This window comes from Thunnus thynnus, chromosome 24, assembly GCF_963924715.1.
Source record: "Thunnus thynnus chromosome 24, fThuThy2.1, whole genome shotgun sequence".
Lineage (NCBI taxonomy): Eukaryota > Metazoa > Chordata > Actinopteri > Scombriformes > Scombridae > Thunnus > Thunnus thynnus.
In genome coordinates, this window is record NC_089540.1 from 18,056,985 (window position 1) to 18,083,015 (window position 26,031).

General features: G+C 38.4%; 1 protein-coding gene across 4 annotated transcripts in view; it reads left to right on the plus strand.

The window, feature by feature from the left end:
* LOC137177377 (glutaminase kidney isoform, mitochondrial) overlaps positions 1 to 26,031 on the plus strand; it is a 34,368-nt gene that overhangs the window by 782 nt on the left and 7,555 nt on the right. Inside the window, exons 1-13 of one of the 4 annotated variants that reach the window (XM_067583651.1) lie at positions 7,273 to 7,982; positions 11,281 to 11,377; positions 12,797 to 12,915; positions 15,326 to 15,455; positions 15,798 to 15,877; positions 16,511 to 16,674; positions 18,387 to 18,445; positions 23,482 to 23,514; positions 24,583 to 24,641; positions 24,880 to 24,946; positions 25,356 to 25,406; positions 25,501 to 25,677; positions 25,771 to 25,902. In XM_067583651.1, coding sequence (XP_067439752.1) covers positions 12,848 to 12,915; positions 15,326 to 15,455; positions 15,798 to 15,877; positions 16,511 to 16,674; positions 18,387 to 18,445; positions 23,482 to 23,514; positions 24,583 to 24,641; positions 24,880 to 24,946; positions 25,356 to 25,406; positions 25,501 to 25,677; positions 25,771 to 25,902 — 1,020 coding nt within the window. In that variant the 5' untranslated portion in view covers positions 7,273 to 7,982; positions 11,281 to 11,377; positions 12,797 to 12,847. Of the gene's footprint in view, positions 1 to 7,272; positions 7,983 to 11,280; positions 11,378 to 12,796; positions 12,916 to 15,325; positions 15,456 to 15,797; positions 15,878 to 16,510; positions 16,675 to 18,386; positions 18,446 to 21,372; positions 21,423 to 23,481; positions 23,515 to 24,582; positions 24,642 to 24,879; positions 24,947 to 25,355; positions 25,407 to 25,500; positions 25,678 to 25,770; positions 25,903 to 26,031 lie in introns of those variants that run through there. The other 3 variants (XM_067583649.1, XM_067583650.1, XM_067583652.1) reach the window with 3 other exon arrangements.

A 26,031-nucleotide genomic window follows, 5' to 3' on the forward strand; every position in this document is an offset into this window, starting at 1 on the left:
GAAGGGGACTAAAACCTAAAGAGACCGGTGGCACCACGGTCAGTGCGGGAGTGACCGGCGAACAGCTGCGTGCGTACCGGTAGTTTAGTTAACGTTAGCAACTGAGTACCGAGATAAATTATCGGACAAGTATGCAAGCGCAGACAGTCTAAAAGCTTTTAAAACAGGTGAATCCTAATTAACAGCGTCATTAAACTTGCACTGCAGAAAAACTGGAGTTTGGAAATCAGTGGTGGAAAGTAATATTTTGAAGTACTTTAGTATTTCCATTTGACCCACTACACTGATTTAACAGCTTTAGTTACTTTTCAGTTGATTAAACACAATGGATAATATAACAAGCTTTTAAAATACACACATGTACTTTTACTGTCGTAGAATTTTCATGCAGGACTTTTTTTTTACATTGCTGTATTGGTGCTTTTACTTAAGGCTCTGAGTGCTGCTTCCACCACTGTTGGAAATAAGCACTTCAGAGTCAAAGCGTGACATTTTATTTCATGTCATGCAAGTGGAAGCATGTCGTGTGAAGCCAGCTGGATATTATGACCACCAGAAGCAGCAGCTTTCAACCACAGGCCCAGCATGTTAAACCCACTGAGGCATCAACCTGTGACCGGTTTCTCTTCGCCTTTGAAAATGATCATATAACCACAGTAGATGAAGGTTTTGTCCATTAAATTTAACGCTGATCAGCTTCACTAAAGCGACACACCAAGCCTCAACTCAATGTCTAATGAAGGTCAGTCGTGATGGCATCCAGGGATAAAACAAACATTTATTTTATTAGTCATTTAATTTGTTGATTGATTAATCGTTTACTCCATATCATGTAATGAAGCCTCAACTACTAAATCAATCATCTAGTTTCAACTCTAATGCCCTCTGTCCTTTGGGTGACTGTTTTTAAAGACATGTCTCACAATAATGATGCAAAAAGTAGAAAGAATTATGAACATACGAGTGTCCACTGATGGAGATATTGCATCGTCATTATCAGTGATTATTTGCTGTGTTAGACGAACAGATAAGGTTGTAATTGAATGTTCCTGACAGAGATGATTGTTTAACAGCGGAAATTAGCAAACGCTGATAGAAAAGCAAGGATGAGAGTCATCCTGCTGATTTAATGTAGGTTAAAAGCATTTAAAGATCACCACAGGTTGATATGGCCACTTAAAACCCATTGACATCAATGAAAACAATGATACACATTGTTAGATTATTATTATTTTTAATTTAGGGAATGTTATATCATGATTTAACAGGAAACTGCTGCGTCATGTACAGTTGAAGGTGACAGTGACATATCCCAGAGCAACGTACGCGCCTGTACTTACAAACCCCAAAACTGTCTTGTAGCTGCATTGCATCATAGCCTGCAGGTGTTAAAAAAAAAAGGCTTTTGAGGTTTTTTCACTGTATCTTTGTTGAACACTGGGCTCGAAAATGGCATCTGCACTGAGAGGCCCTCGCTCTTTGATTCTGAAGAGACTTGACATTTACCTGATATTTACCGACGTTGTTTTTGATTGATTTTAAACTCTCAGTGCTTTGCTAGCAAAGCTCAGGATATTTGCTTTTATAATTCTTTAATTACAGATGTGAGTTCATGTTACAACAGTTTTTAACAATCATAGGAATAATTAGTTGATTGTTTTCTCTATAATGTCAAGAAAAAATCAAATACTGATCACAGTACTGAAGCCTAAAGGGACGTCTTCACATTTCTGACCAGCAAAGTAAAATGCAAAGTATTCTAGGGCTGCAGCTAACAATTATTTTCATTATTGATTCATCTGTTGATACATTTTTGAGTAATCGATTAGTCGTTTAGTCTATAAAATCGTGATCGTCAATCACTGTTTGCCAAAGACCAAGATGAAAATATTCACATTTTAGAAGCTGGAATCAGAGAATTTGGACATTTTATTTCTCAAGAAATGACTTCAAACGATTAATCGATTATTAAAATAGTTGGCAACTAATCAATTAATCAACTAATCGTTGCAGCTCTAAAGTATTCCATTTATTTAGATAAAAAAAAAAACAGATTAGAGAAATTAACTCTGACTATCTGTGGAGCTATAATATTCAAATATTTGGTATTTTTACTCACTTAACTTGAGCAGAGAATAAATATCAGACAGTGAACTACAGTAACAAGTTCATTGTTACCTAGTAGTTATAATTAGTGAGCACATAATGACACTAAAATTGTTGTACTCCCGGCCATTGATCTTCTCGGGTGAGTCACCGAGGTGTTGGATTATACCAAACACTAGAGGACTTTGAAAAGACTTAAGTCTGACACCCGCTCACATCAAAAGACGATGTGTCATAAGTCACTGAGTTTTTAGTCACAGACCATCAGATCTTGCAAAGACTTGGGATCTTACATTCCTTTTGAGATTGTTTTCCATCCTGCTCCTGGTGAAAATTTACAAGATGTTTTCCAGGATGTGCGAGGAAAACGAGGTATTTTTACAACATTAAAACAGCTGCACAGTTTATACAGCTCCACAGAAACCACCTTCAACCATTAACTATCTGTACACAGCATTCAGCTGCTGGATGTTGCAGTATTTCTGTTTTTAAACCCTGCAAACTGCATGAAACAGCAGCAGCCTGGATGATTATACAAAGGCAGATAGTCAGATGGGTTTAACGCCTCCAACTGGACTGAAATCACGTGTGAAAAGGCAGTAAATACACTGCAGACACACAGCAGCTGAGGAAGAGGAAAGAGGAAGTAATATTATACAGAGAATTATTAGCTTTTTCTGGATGAATAAATGTTAATATGATTTATAAAAAGGGAAGCTAAAGGCCGAAGAGAATGCTGAGCAAGCACATTGTGTTTAATTAGGAAAGTAGTTTCAAACCACACACACACAAAGGACAACTGTTTACTGCTGTTAGAAACTGATTACAGTTAGCAGATAATTAGCCTGATCAGCTACCATCACTAATCAACACAAACACACGTTATTAATCCATTAATCAAACCAATAACTGACACCAGCCAACGTCAGATAAACTTATCATACGTTAGCAGTTATTGATCTGTAGCAGTGAGCAGTTTGCATTAAACTGAAGCTCCCGTCGCTCTGCGGGGAAAATATTACAAACTCCCTTTAAGAAGTATGACACGTTAACATGCGTCTGCAAAAACACTAGAAACACAAGATAAAAGGTGTCAAATGTCGACAGTCCTCTTGTCAATTCAGCATCAATATAATTCATAAAGATAAACCATATTTCCATAAAAACTTTACATTTTGTCGTCTCACTCACCACCAGCCTCCACTGGTCAGCTGAGCTGTTTTAGTGGGAGGAGACAGTGGGAATGAGAGGAGGACCATTCCAAAAATCAAGATTTCTCACTAAAATACTCGCTGGTTGGTGGATCAGATACAAGCTGAATTAAACACTGACTCATAACGCTTTTAATTCACCGTCTATCATGTGTGTGTGACAGTATGTGAGGAGCTCTTTTAGCCGTTACCTTAGTAACTACCCGGTTTGCTGCTGGAGATGTTTGATTTTATAGGAACATCAAGACAAGCAAGAGACTGAGTTTTATGACCACCTCACAGATGGCTGATTGCAAAACGTTTTGTTCTCCTTTGTGATTTTTATCCTTTTTACCGTGGCGGCCCAACACGGCAAAATGTTACCTTCCCTCAACCGTAGAACCTCTGTATTCCTACGCATGCCGCATACTGTATTACGCCGCAGCAGCACTGTCGACCCAAACAGCTGATCTGCAGCGTAATACAGTGCAATGCGTAAGAATACATAAGGTACTCTTGTCTGCTTCTCCAAACTGCGATCGTGCCGACCCAAATCCACTGCAGGCATCACACAGACTACGGATAACTACGTCATATAACCCCACTTCTGAAAATACAAACCATCCCTTTAACTGCGAGGTATTACAGATTATAATTACAGGCATAAAAGCTGGTTGGTGTGTGGTTGCATCTGTATGCCAGCAGCGTCCGGTCTGATGTGTCTTTTATTTAAATGAGATGTAAATCTGCCTCTGCTGCTTTCCCTCTGCAAACACTGGATTGTTGACCGAGGCCTCTGCATGCTGCTGAACGCCTGCTTCATCTTCCTCAACCTAGAATGAAAGCTTGAGCTAGATTTCTGACATTCATCTTATATAATAAGTAGATTATTGTCGTTATTTAGTGATATTCTAGTGTTAAGTTGAGCTGTTACAGTACAGAGAAGCAGACAGTAAGTAAGAGATCCAGTCAGTATTTGCAGGGCAGGAGTTGCCAGTTTTCCATCGCATTAAATAAAAGTAACAGATCTTAAAAAATAAGTGCAAATAAAGATATTAATGTGTCCCAGATATGTCGTGTATGAATATGAATTCAGTTTTTGCCCTGTTGCGCAGAAAACGAAGGCCATGTGTTTGTTTATTTGTTCATTTTAACATTCGAAGCAGCTGTGACACCAGCCGCCACACTGGCCTGTATTCTCCCTTCAGAGAGTTTCCATGGTAATAAAACGCCTCATTGCCCCCGAAGGCCGAAGTTGCCCCATTTGATTCCATTCACGGACAATTTGCTTAAGCTGTCGGACATGTGTAGGCAGTCATGGAGCTCAGCTGACTGGCTGTCACCGAACATCTTGTTTCCCCCTGAAGGCCAATTCCAGTTCTCAGTGAAGACTGAGCTTGTTCTGTTAAATATCCACAAATCATCATCAGTCAACACTCGACCTCTCTGAGGCTCGTATGTAGAATGAATCACAGTGAGTAAGCAGCTCTACTGTTGAGGAACATGTTGACTTTTCATTATGAGTTACTGGAAGGCAGCTTATCAAATCCATGAGAGAGGTCACGGAAAGTTTTTAACATGAAGAAACCCTGCTTATCAATCAATCAATCATATTTATCAAGCAACAATGCCGAACCTTTTCTGCTTCCAGCCTCTCTAATTGAAGAAGATTACTGTAAATTGAATATATTTAGGTTTTGGACCATTGGTCTGGCAAAACAAATGTTTCTTTGAGCTCTGGGAACTTGTGATGGGCATTTGTCTCATGCTGAAATGATTAATTGATTAGTTAATTGACTATTTTGATCATATTTAATCATATTAAGTCATTTATTAAGTAAAAATACCAAATATTCTCTGATTATAGATTGTCAGATGTGAGAATTTGCTGCTTTTTCTCAGTTTTAGTTGATAATAAAGTGAATATCTTTGAGTTTTGGACTGTCGGTTGGACAAAACAAGATATTTGATTAAGTTTATTGATCCCACACAAGGAAGGTGTCACAGCAAAAGTACAAGAACAGATGCATGGATGATGAATAACTTTAAAAACTATATCATATCATTACTATTACTATCTACTATACAATTGAAGCATGGAAAACAACTCAATAAAAGGTACAATATGCTATATCCAACAACATACTGTAAATACTAACTATAAAGTGTATTTAGCCGAATAAAGTGGTGAGAAAAAAAATACTACAAAACAACAATTATCATGGACTCAAGGATATTATGAGGGGAATTTTTCACTAGATTATGAGATTTTATAGACTAAAGTATGAACTGAATAATAAAAATAATCAGATCAATCCATTTATGGCAGCGCTAATGTTTGTGACTCACTCGTTGCACCATGCTGACACTCCTACCAGGCCATGGTGCCAGACATAAAGAGTAATCAGGGTTCAGAGTCAGTAAATCAGGCCAGTATGACGAGAATAAATGAGCTTTTTATAATAACGGAGGCTGAGTGTGAAGTCCCGGCGGCCCAGACGGCGTTCAGCCTCGACTCCAGTCTGGTTTATAAGGGGTCCTGAGGCTGTGCTCCAGCTAATAAGGGGTTAAAAATGTTTGTAATGCAGTGGAGCTCATCCCGCCTACATCATTTTTCCATGGTTTTTGCACCAAAGCATGCAGTTCCTGGCGTGCTGCCCAGCGGTTGTCAGGGCCTCCGGGAGCAGATGAGTCACTCTCACAGATTGATTTTGTGCAGCGCCGCCTCTCAACGCTCCCGCTTTAATGTCTGCCTCCACCCCGAACCAGTTTGTCATGACATCTGTGAGGCAGGGAAACCAGCACCATCGATTGGGTCGAAACAAACACAGCGGCTACTACAGACGACTCTATCCAGACACAGACCTCCACATGTCAATACGAGCGTCTCTGACAGCAACCAAAAGTGTGTCAGATAAACAAAACCGAGCTGGACTACAAGTTAATTTGACTTCTTTGTTTTACAGTATTTTAATTCGAATTCCTCGTACTGTATGTTTGATTAAAAGTGAATCAAAAACTGGAGATTTGAAGCTAAAACTGCAAAAAAAAAAATCCTATCTGGCTGTTTGCCGTGACACACTTTCTTACCCCGATTCACCCGAGAAGCCATCATGCTGTTAGTTCAGCTGAAGCATCCAACTGTTCGATCCATACTGACTCCGACCTCCGTATCGACCCTCAGCGTCCCCAGAACCAGCTGACCTCCCAGTAGCAGCTACACTGGGGTGATGACAAGACAACTGCCAACTCCGGACACGTTTTCAGGATTCATTGATTATTTGTTTGGGCTATTAAATGTCAAAAAAATGTTGATTATTGTTTCACAAAAGCCCAAGATTCAACCCAAAGATATTCAGTTTCCTGAGAACGATAAAGAAATCAGGAAATATTTAAATTTAAGAAGTTAGAACCAGAGAATTTTGGCATTTTTTCTTTAAAAAATGACTCAAAACGATGAATCGATTATCAAAAATAGTCACCAATTAATTTTCTTTCAATTGACTAATTGATTAATAGACTAATCGTTGCAGCTCTGCTCAAAAATACCTTCAAAACTTCTGAACTACTCAGAAAACACAATAGTTTTCAGGTAGAGAATAACAGCTGATTTTACATTAATTGTTGTTGTAGAGAATCAGTCAAAAAATATTATTTTGATGAGATTCAGGTTAGTAAAATGACTCCTTTGAAGCTCCAATTCAGCATTTTGTACTACTTTTTCAGCTCGCTCTCTGTTTTTCAACCTGGTTCGTAGAGATTTGAGGATTATTATCTTAATAACAAACACCTCTTCCTCCTCCTTGACGAAGAAACAGCAGGCCGGGAGAGTTTTGGACAAACGTTCTTTGAGTTCTTTTCGGCTTCTAAACAAACAGTGTGTGTGTCGGATTTCAGCTGACCTTTTAAAAAACACACAGAGAGGGAGGGAGGGAGGGATAGAAATAGCAGGCCAGAGGGAGAGCGCTAATGAGGACAGCTGAGGTAGATTAATAAGACGATCCCGGCTGGTCCAGATGTTCCAGCGTCCACCTTTTAACCTGCTGGTGATGCTGCTCCCTCTGCTCAAACCTCACACATAGGCCTCGTTAACAAAACAGCCTCGTACTTCAGTGTTATATATATTTCCTTTAAAGTGTCACTGATTTTATTTAATTGGAATAAATTAAGATGAGATGTGTGAAATGAATCAAGGACGCTTCCTTTATGTTTGTTTCTGTATGAAGTTTGTTTTCTTTGTTTTTTATGTTGTCGCAGCATCTCTGAATGATAATTAAAACCAAGGTTGAGGTTTATTTTTAGACACAGGCCGACTTAACGCAGAGCTGCTTCTTATTTCTGAGGTTTTACTGTTTGATAATCTTTCATTACTGCTGATACTGTGTGAAAAGTGCATATTATGACTCTTTGATTAATCTAATAATGTGATTTTTATCAGGTTTATGGACTCTTCTGTGCTTTCCATTCATTCATTTCTGTTGTTTTTTGTCGTCCTGACAGCAGCTGTGAAGTATCCCACTGTTCATACTTGTGTTTAAATTTAAATTTTACTGGATAATCTGAGTATTTATTTTGTTTTTATCTCAATAGTATTGTCTTGTTGTGTAAATGTCATTGTCACTGTAACTAATTCAGTATTCCCTCTTCACACTCTCTCCCTGTTGTTGATCTGCTTGCTTTGCATTTGTAAGTATGTTTCTATTTTTTATTTTAGTTTTAGTGGTTCTTTTTTTTTTTTTAAATCTGTTTTCCAGTAGAAGTAGAGGTTTTCTGCGGAAAGCCGACATCCGCTTTTCAGTCCTCCCTTACCTTGAAATGACCCCACTTCCTCCCAGCGGCTGCGCTTGACTCCCTCTCTCCTCCACCTCACCTCGTCCATCCCTCCTTCCCTCCCTCCATCCCTCCCTCCATCCTTCCCTCCTCACACACACTCTGTGATGTGTATTCCTTCCTCACCAGCAGGCATCAACCTTCATTAATGAGATGGACCCAACAACAAACTATGAGCAACAACATGCTAATCCAGATTTGCATGTGAATTATTTTTAACTCAGTATTAGTTCTGTGTTCCACACGCGTGTCGACAAGTCAGAAATTCTGACTCCCAACAAGTAAAAAGCAAGTCAGAATAATATATTCATGACTTAAAACTATCAAAATAACATGTAGTTTCAGTTGTAAAGTTATATCTATAATAGCTTTATACATTTGATATACTGTTCATTGGCTGTTGCAAGTTTCCACTTTGAATTTCTGACTTCCGACTGTGTGGAACTGTTAATTAAATAATAACGATAATGACGTCTACATGTAAACAGACTCTTTCCTCTGTTGTTTACTGCAGCAGTGCAGCTCGGCTAAAATTTTCACTCCTCTGTTTGTTTTATGATTGTAGTGTAAGTCGGATGGTTTAAAACACATTATTTTTATATATTTCCTAAAGGTTAAGTCTGCAATTTTCTATATTCTTCTTGCTGTCATGACAAATCCCATGAAAAGACCAAAACCAGCCATGAATTGATCTGTTTTCTGAGCATCAGAGCTCAGCCTGATGTATCTTATTCCTCTGTGCTGCAGAGCTCAATTTTTACACAACATGTCCGCTGTTGTTTTTTTGTTTTTTTTATTTTAACTAAATCCCACATACAACATCCTGCTACCGGAAATATTCAGTAGAGCACCAAATGTGAATTAATCTGCCACTAAAAATAGTCCCCAACAAATCCATGATTTCCTCCTGAGTAACGTTTGTTTAAAACTACATTCAGATGCCAGCTGTTAGAGAAAGGACTGAGCCTTTATATAAGATAAAACTATATATTTCTGAGCTGTTTGTAAAGATTAATGTGTTGTGATGGAACCAGTTGGCCTGGAAACAGGTTATGAAAGTACTGAGAGGCAGAATAACTTGTGACGGTCTTTTCATGGGATTTGTTGACAGTAAGAAACATGTAGAATATAGAAAAAGCTTCTCTTGCTAAACATGAGAAAGGAAAAACTGCCGTCAGCTGACTGGTGTTTTTCATTGTAGCGTATCTCATTTAGAGCACTAAAATATCTCAAATGACCCTTTTAAAACATGTCCTTCATTTGATGATTTCTTTGAAGACCCACATATCCGTTAATTGGCTTTTCTAATAGCAAAACTGGCTCATTTATCATTTCCAGAGTTCACTGCTGCTGAATAAATCCAGAGGAAATCCTGTTATTACCGAGTCTGAAATTACAAACTGGTAGATTTCTGCTCTCATGTTTCCAAGGGTCCCAAAAATTCAGCTTTACCGTATATCTTGACTGGCTGCTGAGAGGATCCACCTGCCAACTAAAGCTTTACCCTCAGAATCCTCTCCTAGCACGCTGGCCGGTGCCCCCATGATGCATTGCAGGGACATCGTGAGCCTTGGCACTCAGAGCTTTGCACAAATCCAATTTGGTGTTGGTATGAATCATAGCAGAGAGCCTGCTGTGAGAGCCGGTCGCCCCCGTCTACCTCCTGACACGCTACTAACTTTCCTCCCAGAGACGACTTGGTGTGGAAATGCTGCTCAGAGTATCAGCCAGGTCACGTTACTAGACTATAAAAGTCAGCAGACATTGTAAAGATGAAGATTATTTAATCATCTGCACGGGGAAGAAAGGTTTTTGCAGCAGCACAAAGACATTCAGAGGTTCAGGAAATTTAAATACATGGAAAAGTGTGGTTGAAATTTATTAGTTTAACATGTTTATATTCTCTAAACCAATATATATATATAAAAAAAGCCTAAACTCAACAATATGCAGCCTTAACGCTTGTTAAATTCACAAACTTACGGCTTTGTTTTTGCTGTTTTAGCATTACTTTTCTTAATGCTACAAGCTAAAATAGCTAGTTATCAAATACAGCAAATTACAAATCATAAGCAGAAAGTATCAATAACAAATCCTCAGACATTAAATGATGTATGCAGTTGATTTGCAAGTGTCACTGCATTTGTAATTAAACTGCACATGGAGCCAAATCCAATTAGAGTTAAACAATAAAATATTAAAATCTAATTGGCTGACATGAATGTTTGTGGAGCATCCACATCTGCTTCTGCTCACTCAGCTCTGGAGGAAATTAATTAGACCTCCTGTGATGTTGTAATCTTGTGGCTCGAGGTGTAATTGCAGGGGGGTTTTTTTAACCGCCACAGTAGAGACCGCGCTGTCATTCAGTGGGAGGCTGGTGGTCGTTTTCTAACCTTCTTCCAACCGCTGAACAACATTCAGCAGTGACTACCCAGGGCCATGTCATGCCTCCACGTCACCGCGGCAACAGATACAGCCCAGTCATCACAAATCACAGATTGTGCTTTTATTGGGCTGAATTGCACTGACATTGCAACCTCACACACACACGCACAGAGCGAACCAAGGTGCCTTTAAGGCAGCGTCGTTTGTTGTTGCTGCTGCTTTCCTTTCACATTGTCCCCTGATTTTAATCTAACAAAAAACATAAAATAGAAGTAAATGCTACATTTACAAAGATAAATGACTCAGGAAGTTTCATTCTGGGTTTAAAGGGTTTTAGCTTCAGTTTTCTTAGTAAATCTATACCGTGAATTCTTTAGTTAGCTTACACGCTAATCAGCTTGTTAAGCACATTCCTGGCTGGTATTCTAGCAGGGCAGACAATTAACAGTTTACTTTACAGTGGCCTTATGACAGCGTATTAATTAACCTGTGAAAAAGCAGACTAGTACTTGACTGAAAAGCTTTCTAAGTCGTGACGTACTGTTTAGACGTTTTCCACAGGTTAACACACTGAAGTAAGGCCAGTGTAAGGTAGTGTTTTCCAGTGCAGTATTACAGTTGCTTCTCCTTGCAGTCAAAAAAGCTTTTTCTCCTCCCTCCGCTGCAGTAAAACCCCTCCATGTTTCCACCACAACACGCCTCACTGTGGAGTTATTTTTCTCACTCTGTGTTCTGTGTGTGTGTTTTTTATTTGTCTTTCCTGCAGGAGAAGGAAGGCAGGCATCCTGCCCAGCCTGGAGGACCTGCTCTTCTACACCATCGCAGAGGGCCAAGAAAAAATCCCTGCACACAAATTCACCACAGTGAGTCTCTGAGAACAGGAAAGAAAATGACGTCGGATTCATGTTTGAAGATTGAATGACTTACACAGTTTGACAGTTGAAAGAGAAACAGCATCCTGAACGCATTAGAGAGAGAAACCAGCACAGAGCTAACACAAGTAGCTGTTTGATTTATTAGATATTTTTTCCACAGTCTGGTGGAATATTGAAACCATCGACCACTTTAAACATTTTCATATAGACAGAAGACAACAGTTTCAGCCAGTATACTGAGTGTTTGGAAGATTGGTAAATTTTACTTTCCTCCACAGCTGCTTATACTCTCCCTGATTGTCTCCTGACATCCTGTTTTCTCTGTCATTAGTACCAAATTATGTCGTTCTTTCCAGGAAACTTCTTGGAAAATTGAAAAGAGTTACTGAAAAGTCTAAATGCTGTTTCTAAGCCTCTTCTATGCTGCCAGGAATAAAACTCTAATGGAGAAATGCTCATTTATCTAAAAGTAGCCAAATTTAAATATACTAGAATGAGCCCAAAGATATGTTTTTAACTGCAAGATGTAAGAGCCCCAAAACTTGCTAAAACTGAGTTTAATATCACACTTTCAAGCAGGGACAATACCAACAACAGATACAGACAGATGTCTCAGGTAAAGTATACAATCAAGCTCTGAACAGTCCATCATTATACCTCAGTAAACAGGTGCGGCTGGCCTCTGTTATCTCTAAAAGAGCAGTTAGACCCTAACAGAAGATCATAGAATATCACCAAAATATGAGTAGTATCAGAATAAGTATAACATTTTGTATTTTTCCATTACACACCCAAATTCCCAGACAAATATGTAGGACATGACCTCAGTATCCTCAGTGGTAGCTACAGCCTTGATTTATACATGTTTGCTTCATATGAAGTTACATGTGTTTAGAAAATGATGTTGATCTTGTAGTTCTCAGGGCAGAAAAGACATTTTAATTAATTCGTTTAAATGAACTCATCCAGTCATCTCACACATCCTCACTTGTTGCTGAAGTCTTTATTTGCAGGGTTAACTGACAGGTGTAATCAGGGATACTGTACACCAACCAAATTGTTTAGATAAAAACAAGAAATTAAGGTCATTAAAAGCAGTAAACACCCTGCAGTGAACCAGTGATTTGAACTGGAAAATAACAAAGGAACATAGAAAAAAAAAAACAGGAGTGAGATTATATGAAAGGAAAAAGGTGCTTTTAGGATTTATAGCAGGTAAACAAATGTGAGTGATGCAGGTAATTTAACAGCAGGTTGCTTCTGTGTGGCTCTCTCCCCGGTTGAATTATGATCAGGGTGACTCCTCTCGTTAAGCTCTTCAGGAGCTTCGGTTTACAGCTCGTCGCTTTATTGATTCGTTGTCCAGCTGTCTTAATCATGCCGCTCCTTCTCCTCCTCTGTCTACAGGCTCTGAAAGCCACGGGGCTTCGCACAGGAGACCCCCGGCTGAAAGAATGTATGGAGATGCTGAAGGTGACGGTGAAAACGACCTCCGACGGAGCGCTGGACCGACACCTCTTCAAGAAGTATGTTTCTTATTAGACCGACTGACTTCTTTTGCAGAATATTACTTCAGAAATGGCACACATTTTTATATTTTTCTATTCCCAAATTTTATTTATAAATACTGGAAAAAGGCCACACTGGAAATCCAGGAGTTTTCTGAATGAATGTCTATAAATATAATGAAAGATCCAGATGTGCAGCTTCATATAAATGCCAGAGAAGAGAGAAGATTGCTCTAAAATCTGCAGTTGTTTAGTAGTTTTTATTTGCAAGATACACTGCTTTCAAGAAACAAGAAGACAGGAGCTTCCAGATTAAAACACAAGAAAGACAGTTGTTGTTTATTGTGACTTTAAAATATTTGGCATGTTGTAGCGTTTAAGCTCCAAATTACAGACAACAAGGTATTATTTAGGATTTATATAGAAAATGTGTTAGAAACTAAAGGTTTGGTTCCAAAATGTGCATCATTTAAACATCTGTTAAAGATTATTGTTTTAAAATAGACATATGGAGTCTGTAGTATAACTGCTTTAAGAGATTTTAAGATATTTCTGCCTTATGTGAGAGTAACAGGAGATGAAAGAAGAGATGTTTACAGCTCCCAGAATGACCTTTCACCAGTCGACATAAAAGGTCAAATCAGCTGTGAGCATGTGGGAAATAATTAGTCGTTAAAAACACAGTCTGTTGTGGCAAAGAAGCACTTTTGAATTGGACATATGACATTAAGTAACTTACAAATGTGCTAGTTTGCCAAAACACCACATAATTTGTCATTTATTATTTATAATACAGACGGGAAAAACAAAAGCTGGTAAATATGAAATGTCACTATGAAGTGAAGTGTAACTTTTTATGAATCTAAGACAAGTACAGCGAGTTTTCAACATATTTATATAGTAATCAAGACCATTTTTGTTGCCTTAGAACCACAACTGAAGGAACAAAACAAGGATGGGTGTGGAAAACAATAACATTAACCCGCCTGCCTCAGTAGCGCTGCTGCTGTTTGACCCCAGAGGAAACGTTTGTGTGACAGAACTGGGTGACAGCTTGGGAAACGGTGGCGTGGTGAGTCGGGGCATATGACGGCTCACCGGGGAGCTGAAGCCTCAACGAAACAGACCCCAGCACGGCCGCTCCTGGCTTGGATCCATCACATCCTCTCCCCGGGCTTATTTATAGAGCTCAGCCTCACAGAGGGAAGCACGTGAGCGGGCGGTAGAGTGTAGCGTAGCGTGTGTTTTCCCTGCAGGGATTCCACGCTACGGGGGATTAGACGGGGGTTTGATGCAGTGAGATAGCTGAGCCACAAATCTCTCTGCTACCGGAGAGGCACAGCTTCCACCTCACTGCCTTATTGAGTTGCAGGTTTACTATCTGTGGTCCTTAATCGCTGAAATAAAAAGGATCAGGACAAAATCTGAAGCTCTGACAGCATTTTTAGAGAAACAGTTGGTGGAGTAAGACACCACCACTGTCAAAAATACCACCATAATCACATGTGTGGTGGAACCAGTAAAAAGCTACTTCCAAAAACAAAACAGAAGGAATCTGAAGATGTACGAATGGTTTGATACAGACTCACTGTTTAGAAAAGTTACTGGGAGATTTTAGTCTGGAAACGCTAGAAATGAAGGCACCGAACCAGGAAAGCAAACAGTTTCCCATGAAAAAAATAACACAACTAACTACATGATGTTTTAGTCCAGTAGCAGAAGAATTCAACAAGCAAGATTTTGGACACTGAGGACTCTGAAGGCAGTGGTTTTTTAACATTTAAGCTTTGAAGGGAAATTCCATTAAACAAGAAAGCCATAAATAGTCTTTCTCCAGAGAGAACATTGATGGCATTTGATCCTGCAACCAACCTCTCTAGTCTCTGTAGAAAAATAAAATCTGGTTAAGACCCTCCTCCTTTATTTCATCCTTCCTTTTCCATGAGAACTAGGAGGGCAGAAGATACTCAGTGAATAAACTCTTCCCAGTATTCAACAGAAAACGGCTCCAGTTAACAAAACTCTTATATTATGCAGTTTGAAATGTTTACTATAAAACCACAGACACAAAACAACTAAAAAACATGCAGAAAAAGCTGCTGTACCACTTATTGCCAGCAGGTGGCTTATTCATCTTAACTCCTGTTATTTTCGCTGAGCATGTCGCACTTTGAGTTTCACTGCGAATGAAAAGTGCAATACAAATGTATGTTAAATGTATTATTATTGTTTAAAGGTCAAAGTTACTTTCTCTGCCTGTAGATGGCGCACATCAGCATCTACACCCGCAGGTCCACACTTAAAGGTTCAAGGGTTGATTTGCATGTCTAAAATTTTTGTTTTTGTTTGGCTGAAATAAGACTGGTCCCCTCGGTCATACTCGCAGGCTGCCTCAAAGTCTAAAGTGTCGTCTTCCCTCCTGTCTCAGATGTGTCCAGAGCAACATCGTTTTGCTCACTCAGGCCTTCAGGAAGAAGTTTGTCATCCCAGACTTCCAGTCCTTCTGCGGCCACATGGACGACCTCTTTGAAAACGCCAGAAACTTGTCCGGAGGGCAGGTGAGTGAAGGCTGCTGCAAAGATAAAACTGACAAAACAAGACTGTTCCACATGTGGAATGTGTCCACTGAAACATTCAGTATAGAACTCTAATCTCCTCTGGCTCTGAATCAAAATAACAAGTACAGTCATTTTAATTTGAGATAAACCAATTTGAAATTAATTTGTTAGTATTTTCAGCTTCTTCATATTCATGCAGCAGTCCTGATGTTTTATCACAGTGTTAAACATGTAGAGAAGAAAAGGTTTTGATCCATCTCTGTTGAATTAATTAACCACAATCCTAGAGTTGTTGTTTATTCATGTGTTTTAATCACTGCTGTGTACCGTGTCACGCTGTAGGTGGCGGACTACATTCCCCAGCTGGCTCGCTTCAGCCCAGACCTGTGGGCCGTCGCCTTGTGCACCGTGGACGGACAGAGGTACAATTTAAGTGTTTTTTCGTGCTAGATAGCTTTAGTGTTTTTGAATGTTCGACTGTAACTAATGTACAGTGACTCAGAAGGGTCACAAAGGGTCTCAGCTACTGAAAAAACATCAGTTCCTGGCAGAAATCTCTTGTACTTTGTATTCATAAGCAGCTGTCAGAGTGAGACCAGGCCAGTCAACTCCTGAACTGTGGAGGAGAGCTGCCCAGAAATCCAAATTATCTCACTGAAAAAGCACTTTGAACAAGCCGGCACATTAGAAAAGTTGTTTACAGAGAGAAACAAGAAGATCACATAACACATTATTAGATTGTGAAAGTGCTTCTTCTACTTCAATTCTTTCTTCCGGTTATTTTAGAATGTTAAGTTTGAATTTATAGTTAAAGGAATAGTTTGGTTTCTGGAGAATTTAGAGTTACTGGCAACTCAAATACTGAATTATTCCTGTAAAGACTTTGCATCGACCAGAAAAATACAAAAGATGATTTGAAAGTAGCAAAAAATGACAACAAAACTTTGACATTAGCAGCAAAAATTATACCACAACACTTACCTTGTAGACCTAAACCTTTTGCATACAAAAGATTAAAATGTGTAATTAAATATCTGCGTGTCTCTCTGTAACAGACACACTGTCGGCGACACAAAGGTTCCTTTCTGTCTGCAGTCTTGTGTCAAGCCACTCAAATACGCCATCGCCGTTCACGACCACGGCACCGAGTACGTTCACCGCTTCATCGGCAAAGAGCCCAGCGGCCTGCGGTTCAACAAGCTCTTCTTGAATGAGGACGGTGAGGAAAGAATCAGCTGATCACACACACACACACACACACACACACACTCACACTTACACTCACCCGCCACTCGTACGAGCCTCTCCTGTGTTTCATATTTCATGTGTTTGCATCGTGACTCGGACGGCTGTGGTTGAACTTTCTCTCTGTGAGAGGAGGCCTGGTTGCCATGGAACTTGTGATGAATTGTTAATGAGAGGTTGCAGCACCGCGGCAGAATAAAACAGAGCTGCCAATGTGTGATAGAGATTTAATATCCTGGAAAACAACAAGCTGCTGACAGTATGTGGCAATGCGAGTTTTAAGAAATAACTTTCATGCATAGTTCATCCAAAAAAAATGCAGCTTTCCACCGGTATGAAATGTACTGAGAGGAGGAGGTTGGAGCATTCAGGTGTTAAAGATTTATTGTATAGAGGGCTCCAACAAAAAGCTTTTAAGTCTCTACTTCTGTTGCGTTACATTAGTGGATTCAGAATCAAACAACCAATAGCTACTAACAGAAATTTAAATAAATAAATTATACAGAAATAACAGAGCCTTGTAAGGGCCATAGAGAGAAAAAACATATGTCGAGGCCACGTTTTACTACATCAAGTGCTTGAAATGCTGTCGTGTGCGCACGAGATACAATTTGTCCCCACATTTTGGTTAATTTGTGAGCACGAGATAAGTGCACATTCAGAGAGTCAGAACAACAGACCAGACCTTTCTCCCAAAAGCATGAAGTGCACCTGCTTCAACTATCCAGTGTCAGACTGTGGCTGCTCACTGCTCCTAAATAGTTAGGATGGGAATATACTACAACAGTATAATAGGATGGGAATATACTATAACAGTATAATAGGATGGGTATATAGTATAACAGTATAATAGGATGGGTCTATACTATAACAGTATAATAGGATGGGAATATAGTATGATGGTATAATAGGATGGGAATATAGTATAACAGTATAATAGGATGGGTAAGGATAGGATAGGATAGGATGCAGGAGGATGTATATATTTTTGCTTATGTCCTCTTCGAGGCTCTGTAAGAAATAACCAAAAACTTAAATCTTATCAGTGTGAATCCATAAATCCTGTGTTGTGAAATTTATACAGAAATCATGTCTATTAATGCTGGAAAAATCATATATTGTATATTATTGGTCTACTTGCTGGTCTTTGAGACTGTAAGCGCTTAGACTCTGCAGGATTTATTGATGCTCCGGGTGATAAACTTAGTTTGTGGTATTTCCCGTCTTTGTTGGATTTTTCAGCAGAGTAAACAAAATGTATAACCGTTTTTTTCATGTCGGTCCTGTTTGATTCTGTGTCACTGAATTAAATTCAGAAAACTTTATTTGTCACTTTAGGGACAAGAAATATTCCAGCTGTTTATTTTTTTAAACATTGTCCTGTTGTATAAGAAGATTAAAGTGTGTGTGTTTGGTTAATGTGAATGTGTGTTGTGATATTGTATAGTGACAAACCTCATCATACTGACGTTCACTCTGGATTATTCAGCAGAGTTTTGACCTCCAGTGTCCTTTGTGTTGATTTACTCAATACTTTTTACATCTTTAAGTACATTTTAATGTCTGAGATGCTTTTCATTCCGTCTGTTGTCTCTTTTCACTTTCATTTTGTCAGTAAAAGACAAAAAAAACATCATTAACGTTCATGTTCTTGAGCGATATTAACTTTAATTTCCTCTCCTACAGATAAACCACACAACCCCATGGTTAATGCTGGTGCTATCGTCTGTACCTCCCTCATTAAGGTAAACTGCATTTACACACCCCATCTTTAATTATTGAGTAGATTCATTTGGGAAACTGTGAAGCTTAAATATAAAAGAATAAAATGGGCCACAAACAGGCATATATATTATTCAGATAATGAAAATATGATGTTTTTAAAAAGCTAGGGTGTAAAATCCTGAAAGTTATCTTTAAAATGTAGATTTCAGATTTGAAAATGTATTTTTATGTCAGAGCTGAGATGTTTATATAATTATATAATCTGAAATCTGAATTTATGACTTTATATAAAGAGTCAAAGTTGTATAAATAAAATCGTCTGGAGAACGTGTTTCTGCCAGATTACTGTATACAGGGGGATTAAGGTTATAGATAATCACGTTGAAAGGGGATTTGGTTGAAAGCAGCATCACTCAGACATCCTGCACACACACACACACATGCAGTTCAGAGTGCACAGAGTGGGTGGAGATGGAGACCAGTCAGGTCAGCATTAACAGCTTTAATCAGGGGAAAAACTGCTCCGCTACCTGAATGTTTCATCACATTCCCTCCTCTGACCTTCAGCCAGACAGCAAGCTAGCTCTCTGTTAGAAACTACAAGAGCACCACCTGCTGAGTCCAGACTCAAATTAAAAAGTGAAAAACTCAGTGAACCCGACCCGTCCTTCCTCAAGAGGCCAGTGGAGATTAAACAGGAGGGCTTCCCAGACGTGCTCAGTGAAATGAGAAGCAGTTTAATTACAGTATGACATTCAACCAGTGTAAGACGACCATATGAATGACTTAATATCTCTCTGCTCATGGTTATCAAACAAAATAGAGTTCAAACAGCCACAACATGGAGAAGAAAAACTTACATTACAGGAGGAATTACTGCTGCTGTATGTAGAAACCAGGCGTGAATGTTAAAGGAAAGGTTGAATCATGTAGGTTTCTTAAACAGTTTCTAGTCATTAGCTGCTTATTAAACAAGCTCTCGACTTTGGAGCTTATTGTCAGAGTGTTAAAATAAAACTGTAGAGAGCTGGCAAGTTTTAAATGGGAAGAATTAACTTCTTTTCCATTTTGTACTTGCCAGGTAAAAGCTTGTGTTTATTAACAAAGACCCACCAGTGGTACTGAAATCTATTATACTGTTGGCAACCAGCGATTATGAAAATATCAGCCAACAAACTCATGAAATAAAACGTCTGTGGCAGTTTGATTATCTCGCTCAGTGTGAACAAACCATCAGAGTAGCTGTCAATCATCTGTATCAGATTGGCTGCTGCACACTAATATGTGGCTGTTAGATTTATAATAATGAGGTTATGATGCATGTTTTAAGTGTCCTGTTCAGGTTAGAAACCATTAGAGCAACAAATACTGTCTGCATAATCCTCAAATCCTCAAGATAGACGGATCGATAGAGTATTTTATTAATCACAAAGCATACATACATTCACTCACATTCTCAAAATCTCTGATAATGAAGACTTTCAGTATAGAAATACAATAATCAGGGAGGTTCAGACAAAGTTCAACAAACTTCCAAGTATGTATAATAGACAATAAACAATCTATGATGGTTAATAAACTTACATTACCGCCTCTACTCTGTTATACAAGACAAGAAAGACTTTAAGATTAGAAATAAACCACCAAACCTTCGTTCTTCATGCTGCTTCTCAGCTGTCAGGAGATGAATCTTCCATGAAAATAGTAAAACAAAAATCAATTTAGTAGTAATACAAAGTAATACTTACACTACTGAAAATCAACACAACATAGGCTTTAAATACAGATACAATGCTATAATGAAAAACTAAAGGAATTAAGTGTTTTTTTCTGTTTTTCATTTTTAAATTACACAGTATGTGTCAGGAAGTTAAACACAAATATGAATCCAATTATGAAAACCAACCTTTGTTTTTCTCCTTTTTTGTCACATGACACCAGCTGTGCATTTATGGATGAGCAGAATAATCATCCAGTGTCTTCTGTTGTGTTCACATCATATGGGAGTGATGGTCGCTACAAGCTCTTCGATTTAAAAATACAGATGTTAGAGGTGTTTCGATTTTAAGATGCGTCGTGGATGCGGACACGGACGATTCTGAGTCGATTCACAAATTGATGAGGGCAGCGCAGCACCTGGACAGTCTACAGCACGAACAGGCTAGACTTATCTTACAGTTCATCTTCATAAAAGGCAGCAGTTGCAAGCTAACGTTAGCCTAGCGGAGCAGTGAACTCCAGCAGTAACAAACGAGACCGACGGCAGCGTTAAACAACTTAAACCAAATAATTTGGCGTGAACTCTACAGCGTAAAGCTCAGGTAATGGAGTCAATGAGTAAAGCTAGTCGAGTAGCCTTTACATGTGTATGTTATTGTAATGTTTATGTACTGAGGAGGGTCACACAGGTACTGGTATTGAAAAGATGCAGCTTTTTATATATCATAGACTGTTATAGTCTGATTTTTGAAGCACTTTGGACATAAAAATGGAGTTTAGATTTATCTGACTGCTTGTATCAACTGATGAAAAAGTAGCCATGTGCAGTGATATAGAAATAGATCGTAATCGTGAGCCCAGTGAAGATTTACACCTCTGTTAGATATTCTCTGGGTTTGTCTTTTGACCAGTTTGTGAGGTTCTTCATCATGAATTTTATCCGCAACGAGAAAAATTCTTCCGATCATTCCCATATGATATGAAACCAGTCTCTCCCTTTGAATCCCAACCCATCACTGTTGAGATTTCTGTATTTGTAGATGCTTATATTGGAGTAATAAAACCAGAGTTTATCAGGGACTCTGTGTGCATGCGTCCCCCCTCCTCCTCCTCCTCTCTCCTCTCTATGAATCTAGATCTACACTTCAAATACACTCATGTGCCTTTTACTCAATGTACCTTTTCAAGGCTCGTTGTGTGGTTTTATGTGTTGTTGCATATTTTACAGCATTAGGATCTTTGGGAAATTATGAGCACTGCAACAGGTCAATGACGTTGGTAATTTTTCCTTTTTAATTATTTTTTCCCCTCTTTTGGTCTGGATTTGTGACAAGCTTTTAGCCTTCACATGGCTGTTTATGAATGTTTAAATGTTGCTTTTATACTTTTCACTTGCATTCTTCCAAACTGTTTATACGTCTGGATTATAAACAGTACGGCTCTGGCTCAACTCAAATACTGGTTTTATATCATATTCCATTCTTCTGTAGAGAAGGTTTATGTTTGTAATTTTGATTTGATATCCTCAGATTAAAGCCATCATTACAGATACATCCATTTGAGTTACCAGCTCTTAACTTCAGTCTTTGTTCTACGCAATTTAGGCCAGAAAATTTCTTTAAAAAAAAACAAAATGTGCGTTCACGCTGCCAGCTACGTGACTAACAAGTCTGTACACTTTCCATTTATTAACTAGTTGAGTTCTAGTGTGATGATGAACATATTATTACTGTTTTAAATAAAATCTCTGTTGTTCAAATGAATAATTTTGAGCAAATGTTCACAAAAACATCCAAAATTAGTTGTTTATCATTTTGTTTTACAGACAGGAAAACAGTTAATTGCATTTCATGTCAATTTAATTATTTTATGTGTGATTTTGCATCATTATACATGTTAATATCAGAACATATTCTTATTAATATAATGATATAGATTGATTTAAATTATATTTCCAGCCTTAATGGTGGTCAACAGCATATTTGTACTTGTTTAAGCTTGTTTTAAACACGTAGATATGTTTTGTACTGCTTTGGGCTTTGCTGTTTATAATGTTTTTGATGTCTGTAGATATGGAGCTTTAAACCTGCAGTGTGGAACTTTTATATATAAATGAACATCCGTTACATTCAAGCCCTTACCTAACGAGTTCACACAATGCTGATTAAGCCTCCAGGTAAATCTCTCTGTATTTCACATTATACAGAGTTTTTAAATCTCATGTTGGGTGCGACATTCCCACGCTGGTATCTGGTTATCGGACCGAATGGATCAAATTCTGATAGTGAAACAAGTCATTTCGCGGGGGGTTATGTGACGCTCAAAACAATTTATTCATCATTTTACAGCTGCAACAGTAAGTTAGAGCCAGTACTGGCCATCGGGCATACTGGGACAAATCCCAGTGGACCAGTGGGCGAGTAGTCCCACGTCACCAAGCTCCAAGAACCAATTATTTTTCAAAGACGCACAGTTGAATTTTGCTATGTCGCTTTATGACGTCACCACACTTTAACTCACCCTGGTGCCACCTATAGTTCCAGATTTGTTGTCTTGTCAGTACAGAAGCTTTGATCATCTTTTGAAAGATTTAAACTCACATAATGACAAAATAAAATATTACTGCAGGTTTAGCAGAGTTCAAACCTCAGTTAAACTGCTCTGTAGCTTTGAACTTGACTGAAATGACAGATAATGATAAAATGAGACCAAACAGCCAGATGAAATAAACGTCTCCATGTTAAGACGTCTCTTGTTGTTCATGTAGCTCGCAGTGTGAAAACATCTTACAGTCGTATAAACTAACTCACCACCAGCTTCACACAAACACACCTGCAGACTCACAGTGATTTAAAGTCACACTGCAGCACATTTTCACTCTGTAGTCACTTTACCTCAGTAAGAGAAGTGAAAGATTAATATTTTAAATACTTTAAAACCAAATAGATCAGTTTTCCTTTGATACTTTCCATGTTAGAGTTTTCTTTTCTTTTTACAAAAACCAGAACCCCTGAGTGGATTAACTGTTTTATTTCACCTCCTCCATCTCCAGCTAGTCTCCCACCTCTAATCTTAATTCATCTGATGTCATGACTGGAATGGCCGTTTTTTGATTGGTCACGTAACTGATGAGCTCTGTGTCCACTTTTAATTTACAAACTGTAGTGATGTAAACTTACACTGTTTTCCTGTCTTAGTTTAATATCATATAGATATGGATGGTAGTGCTAATGTCATGACATGGGCAACTTTTAGTGTCCGTTTGGTGTATTTTAGTTTGTTTTTTGATGGGAATTTAATTTCTTTTAATACTGTGATTGTTGTTTTTGTGTTTCAGCAAGGAGCAAGCAACGCCGAGAAATTTGATTATGTGAGTATCAATTATTGTTTTCATATTGTTTTTGGAAAATAAGTTTTCTGTTCTTTTAAAGTCCAAATGGAATTATGGTGCATTAATGATTATTTCTGGATAAATTGATTAATCGTTTGGTCACAATGTCACAAAAAGTTTAAATGTCTTGTTTTGTCTGGTTCAAAACCCCAAAATATTCAATTTATAATCATAGAAGACACATTTTCATATCTGAGACGTCACAACCAGTGAATTTCTTGTCATTTTTGGTTTAAAACATAAACTTAAAATCAATCTGCAACTGTTTGGATAATGAATCTTTTCTGTCGGTCAGCTAATCAATAAATTGACTCAGCATTTCAGCTCTAAATGTAATTTATATTTAAATCAGAAACTCATGTGATGCATTTTGTGCAAGAACAAAAAAATAGCCGGGTCGGTTTTATTTATAAAGTCCAATATCACCCATTTGCCTGAAGGGGGTTTTACAATCTGCACAGTTTACAACGTCCTCTATGCTTAGATCTTCAGTTCAGATCATGAAAAACTCCCCGAAAAAGATCCTGTAACAAGGAAAAACTGGAAAAACCTGAAGAAGAGCAACAGAGAACAGAACAGACCAATAACAGCAAAATTATAGATAAATAAATAGAAGATGAAGACGTGCAGAGAGTTGATTTTTATATAAAACAAGAAGAAAAAATGAGGAATCTGTTTCAGTATGGGGGGAAAAACACCAAAAAGTGGGAAAAACAATTCTGAATCTGTAATGCGATGAGCTCAGTAGAGTCACTTTTTAAATGATGGTGATCCAGTTTGGAACCAATTATTAAATTAATTGATTAATTGTTTTGAATCATCTTTTAAGAAGAAAATTTCCAAATTCTTTCTTCTTCTTCCAGCTTCTTAAATGTGAATATTTTCTGGTTTCTTTGGTCTATATGACAGTAAACTGAATATCTTTGGGTTGTGGTTTATGGACCAAACAACTAATCGATTAATCAAGAAAGTAATCGACAGATTAATTGATAATGAAAATAATTGTTAGTTTGGTTCATTAGTAGATTCTTTCCTCTAAATCTGCAGGTCATGAACTTCATGAACAAACTGGCAGGAAATGAATACGTCGGTTTCAGCAACGCCACGTGAGTACAACAACAACAACAACGCATCTTTTATATTTATTTAAATCTAGTTTCAGTGAATATTTCAACACATAACTGTCGAGGTATGAAGGGCAGTTCTGTGAGTCGGATTCGAGTCCACACAGCAACGTCAGAGAGAAAATCGTTTAGAGATGAGAGTTTGAGTTTTATATAACAGGAGCTGAGTCGTGATGTTTAAAAAAACAAACCTCCTCCCTCCTCTCTCTCTGTGTCCCAGTTTCCAGTCGGAGCGCGAGTCTGGAGACAGAAACTTTGCCATCGGCTACTATCTGAAGGAGAAGAAGGTGAGGTCAAAGGTCATTTACAGCTGAGGGTTGAGCAGGAAGTTAATTTAATGTGAAAACCTTCTATTTTCTTCTTGTCTTTTATCAGATTTTACACATTTTAATAAATCTGCAGCCTCAGTTATCACATATCATGAAAATAAAAGTAGCATCATGTCAAATTTATCATGTATTTCTACTTTATTCATTCCACAGTTGTAACTTTGTGTTAATATTTTCATATTTGCTTTATTTTGTTTAATATTTCACTGTTATTTGGTTTATATTTACCATTAAATATTGTTTTTATAAGAAAAGGGTCAGTAAATAGATTGAGATCTAATTTCTTCTTCTTCTAAAGTGATGAATCTTTAATCCAGAGTCTGACGGAAAGCAGCAGATGTGTTGACGGTGTTTTTGTGGTTTACAGTGTTTTCCGGAGGGAACGGACATGACCTCCATCTTGGATTTCTACTTCCAGGTAAACAGAACTCATTAAAACTTTATAAAATCTTTTATATCTATTCTCAGAAAAGCTATCAGAAATCAAATGTTAATTTTTCCTTCCCCGTCAGCTGTGCTCCATCGAGGTGACCTGTGAGAGCGCCAGCGTCATGGCGGCGACCCTGGCCAACGGCGGCTTCTGTCCAATCACAGGAGAGCGCGTGCTGAGCCCCGAGGCGGTGCGAAACACTCTGAGTCTGATGCATTCCTGCGGCATGTACGACTTCTCCGGACAGTTCGCTTTCCATGTCAGTATCTCATCCATCTACACTCTGAAACATTCACACTCGCATGTGAGTTTAGACGCGTTTTGACGACTCGTCGTTGTTTTTCTGCTTCAGGTCGGTCTGCCGGCGAAATCCGGTGTCGCTGGCGGGATTCTGCTGGTTGTTCCAAACGTCATGGGCATCATGTGTTGGTCTCCTCCTCTTGACAAGCTGGGCAACAGCGTCAGAGGCATCCAGTTCTGCACGGTGAGCTCAGATTTTAACCTCATTATGTGAACTCTAAACCAGAACTGCAACTAACTATCGTTTTATTTATTCGTTTGGTTCATAAAATACCAGAAAAAAATGAGAAATGTTGGTCACAGTTACCTGAAG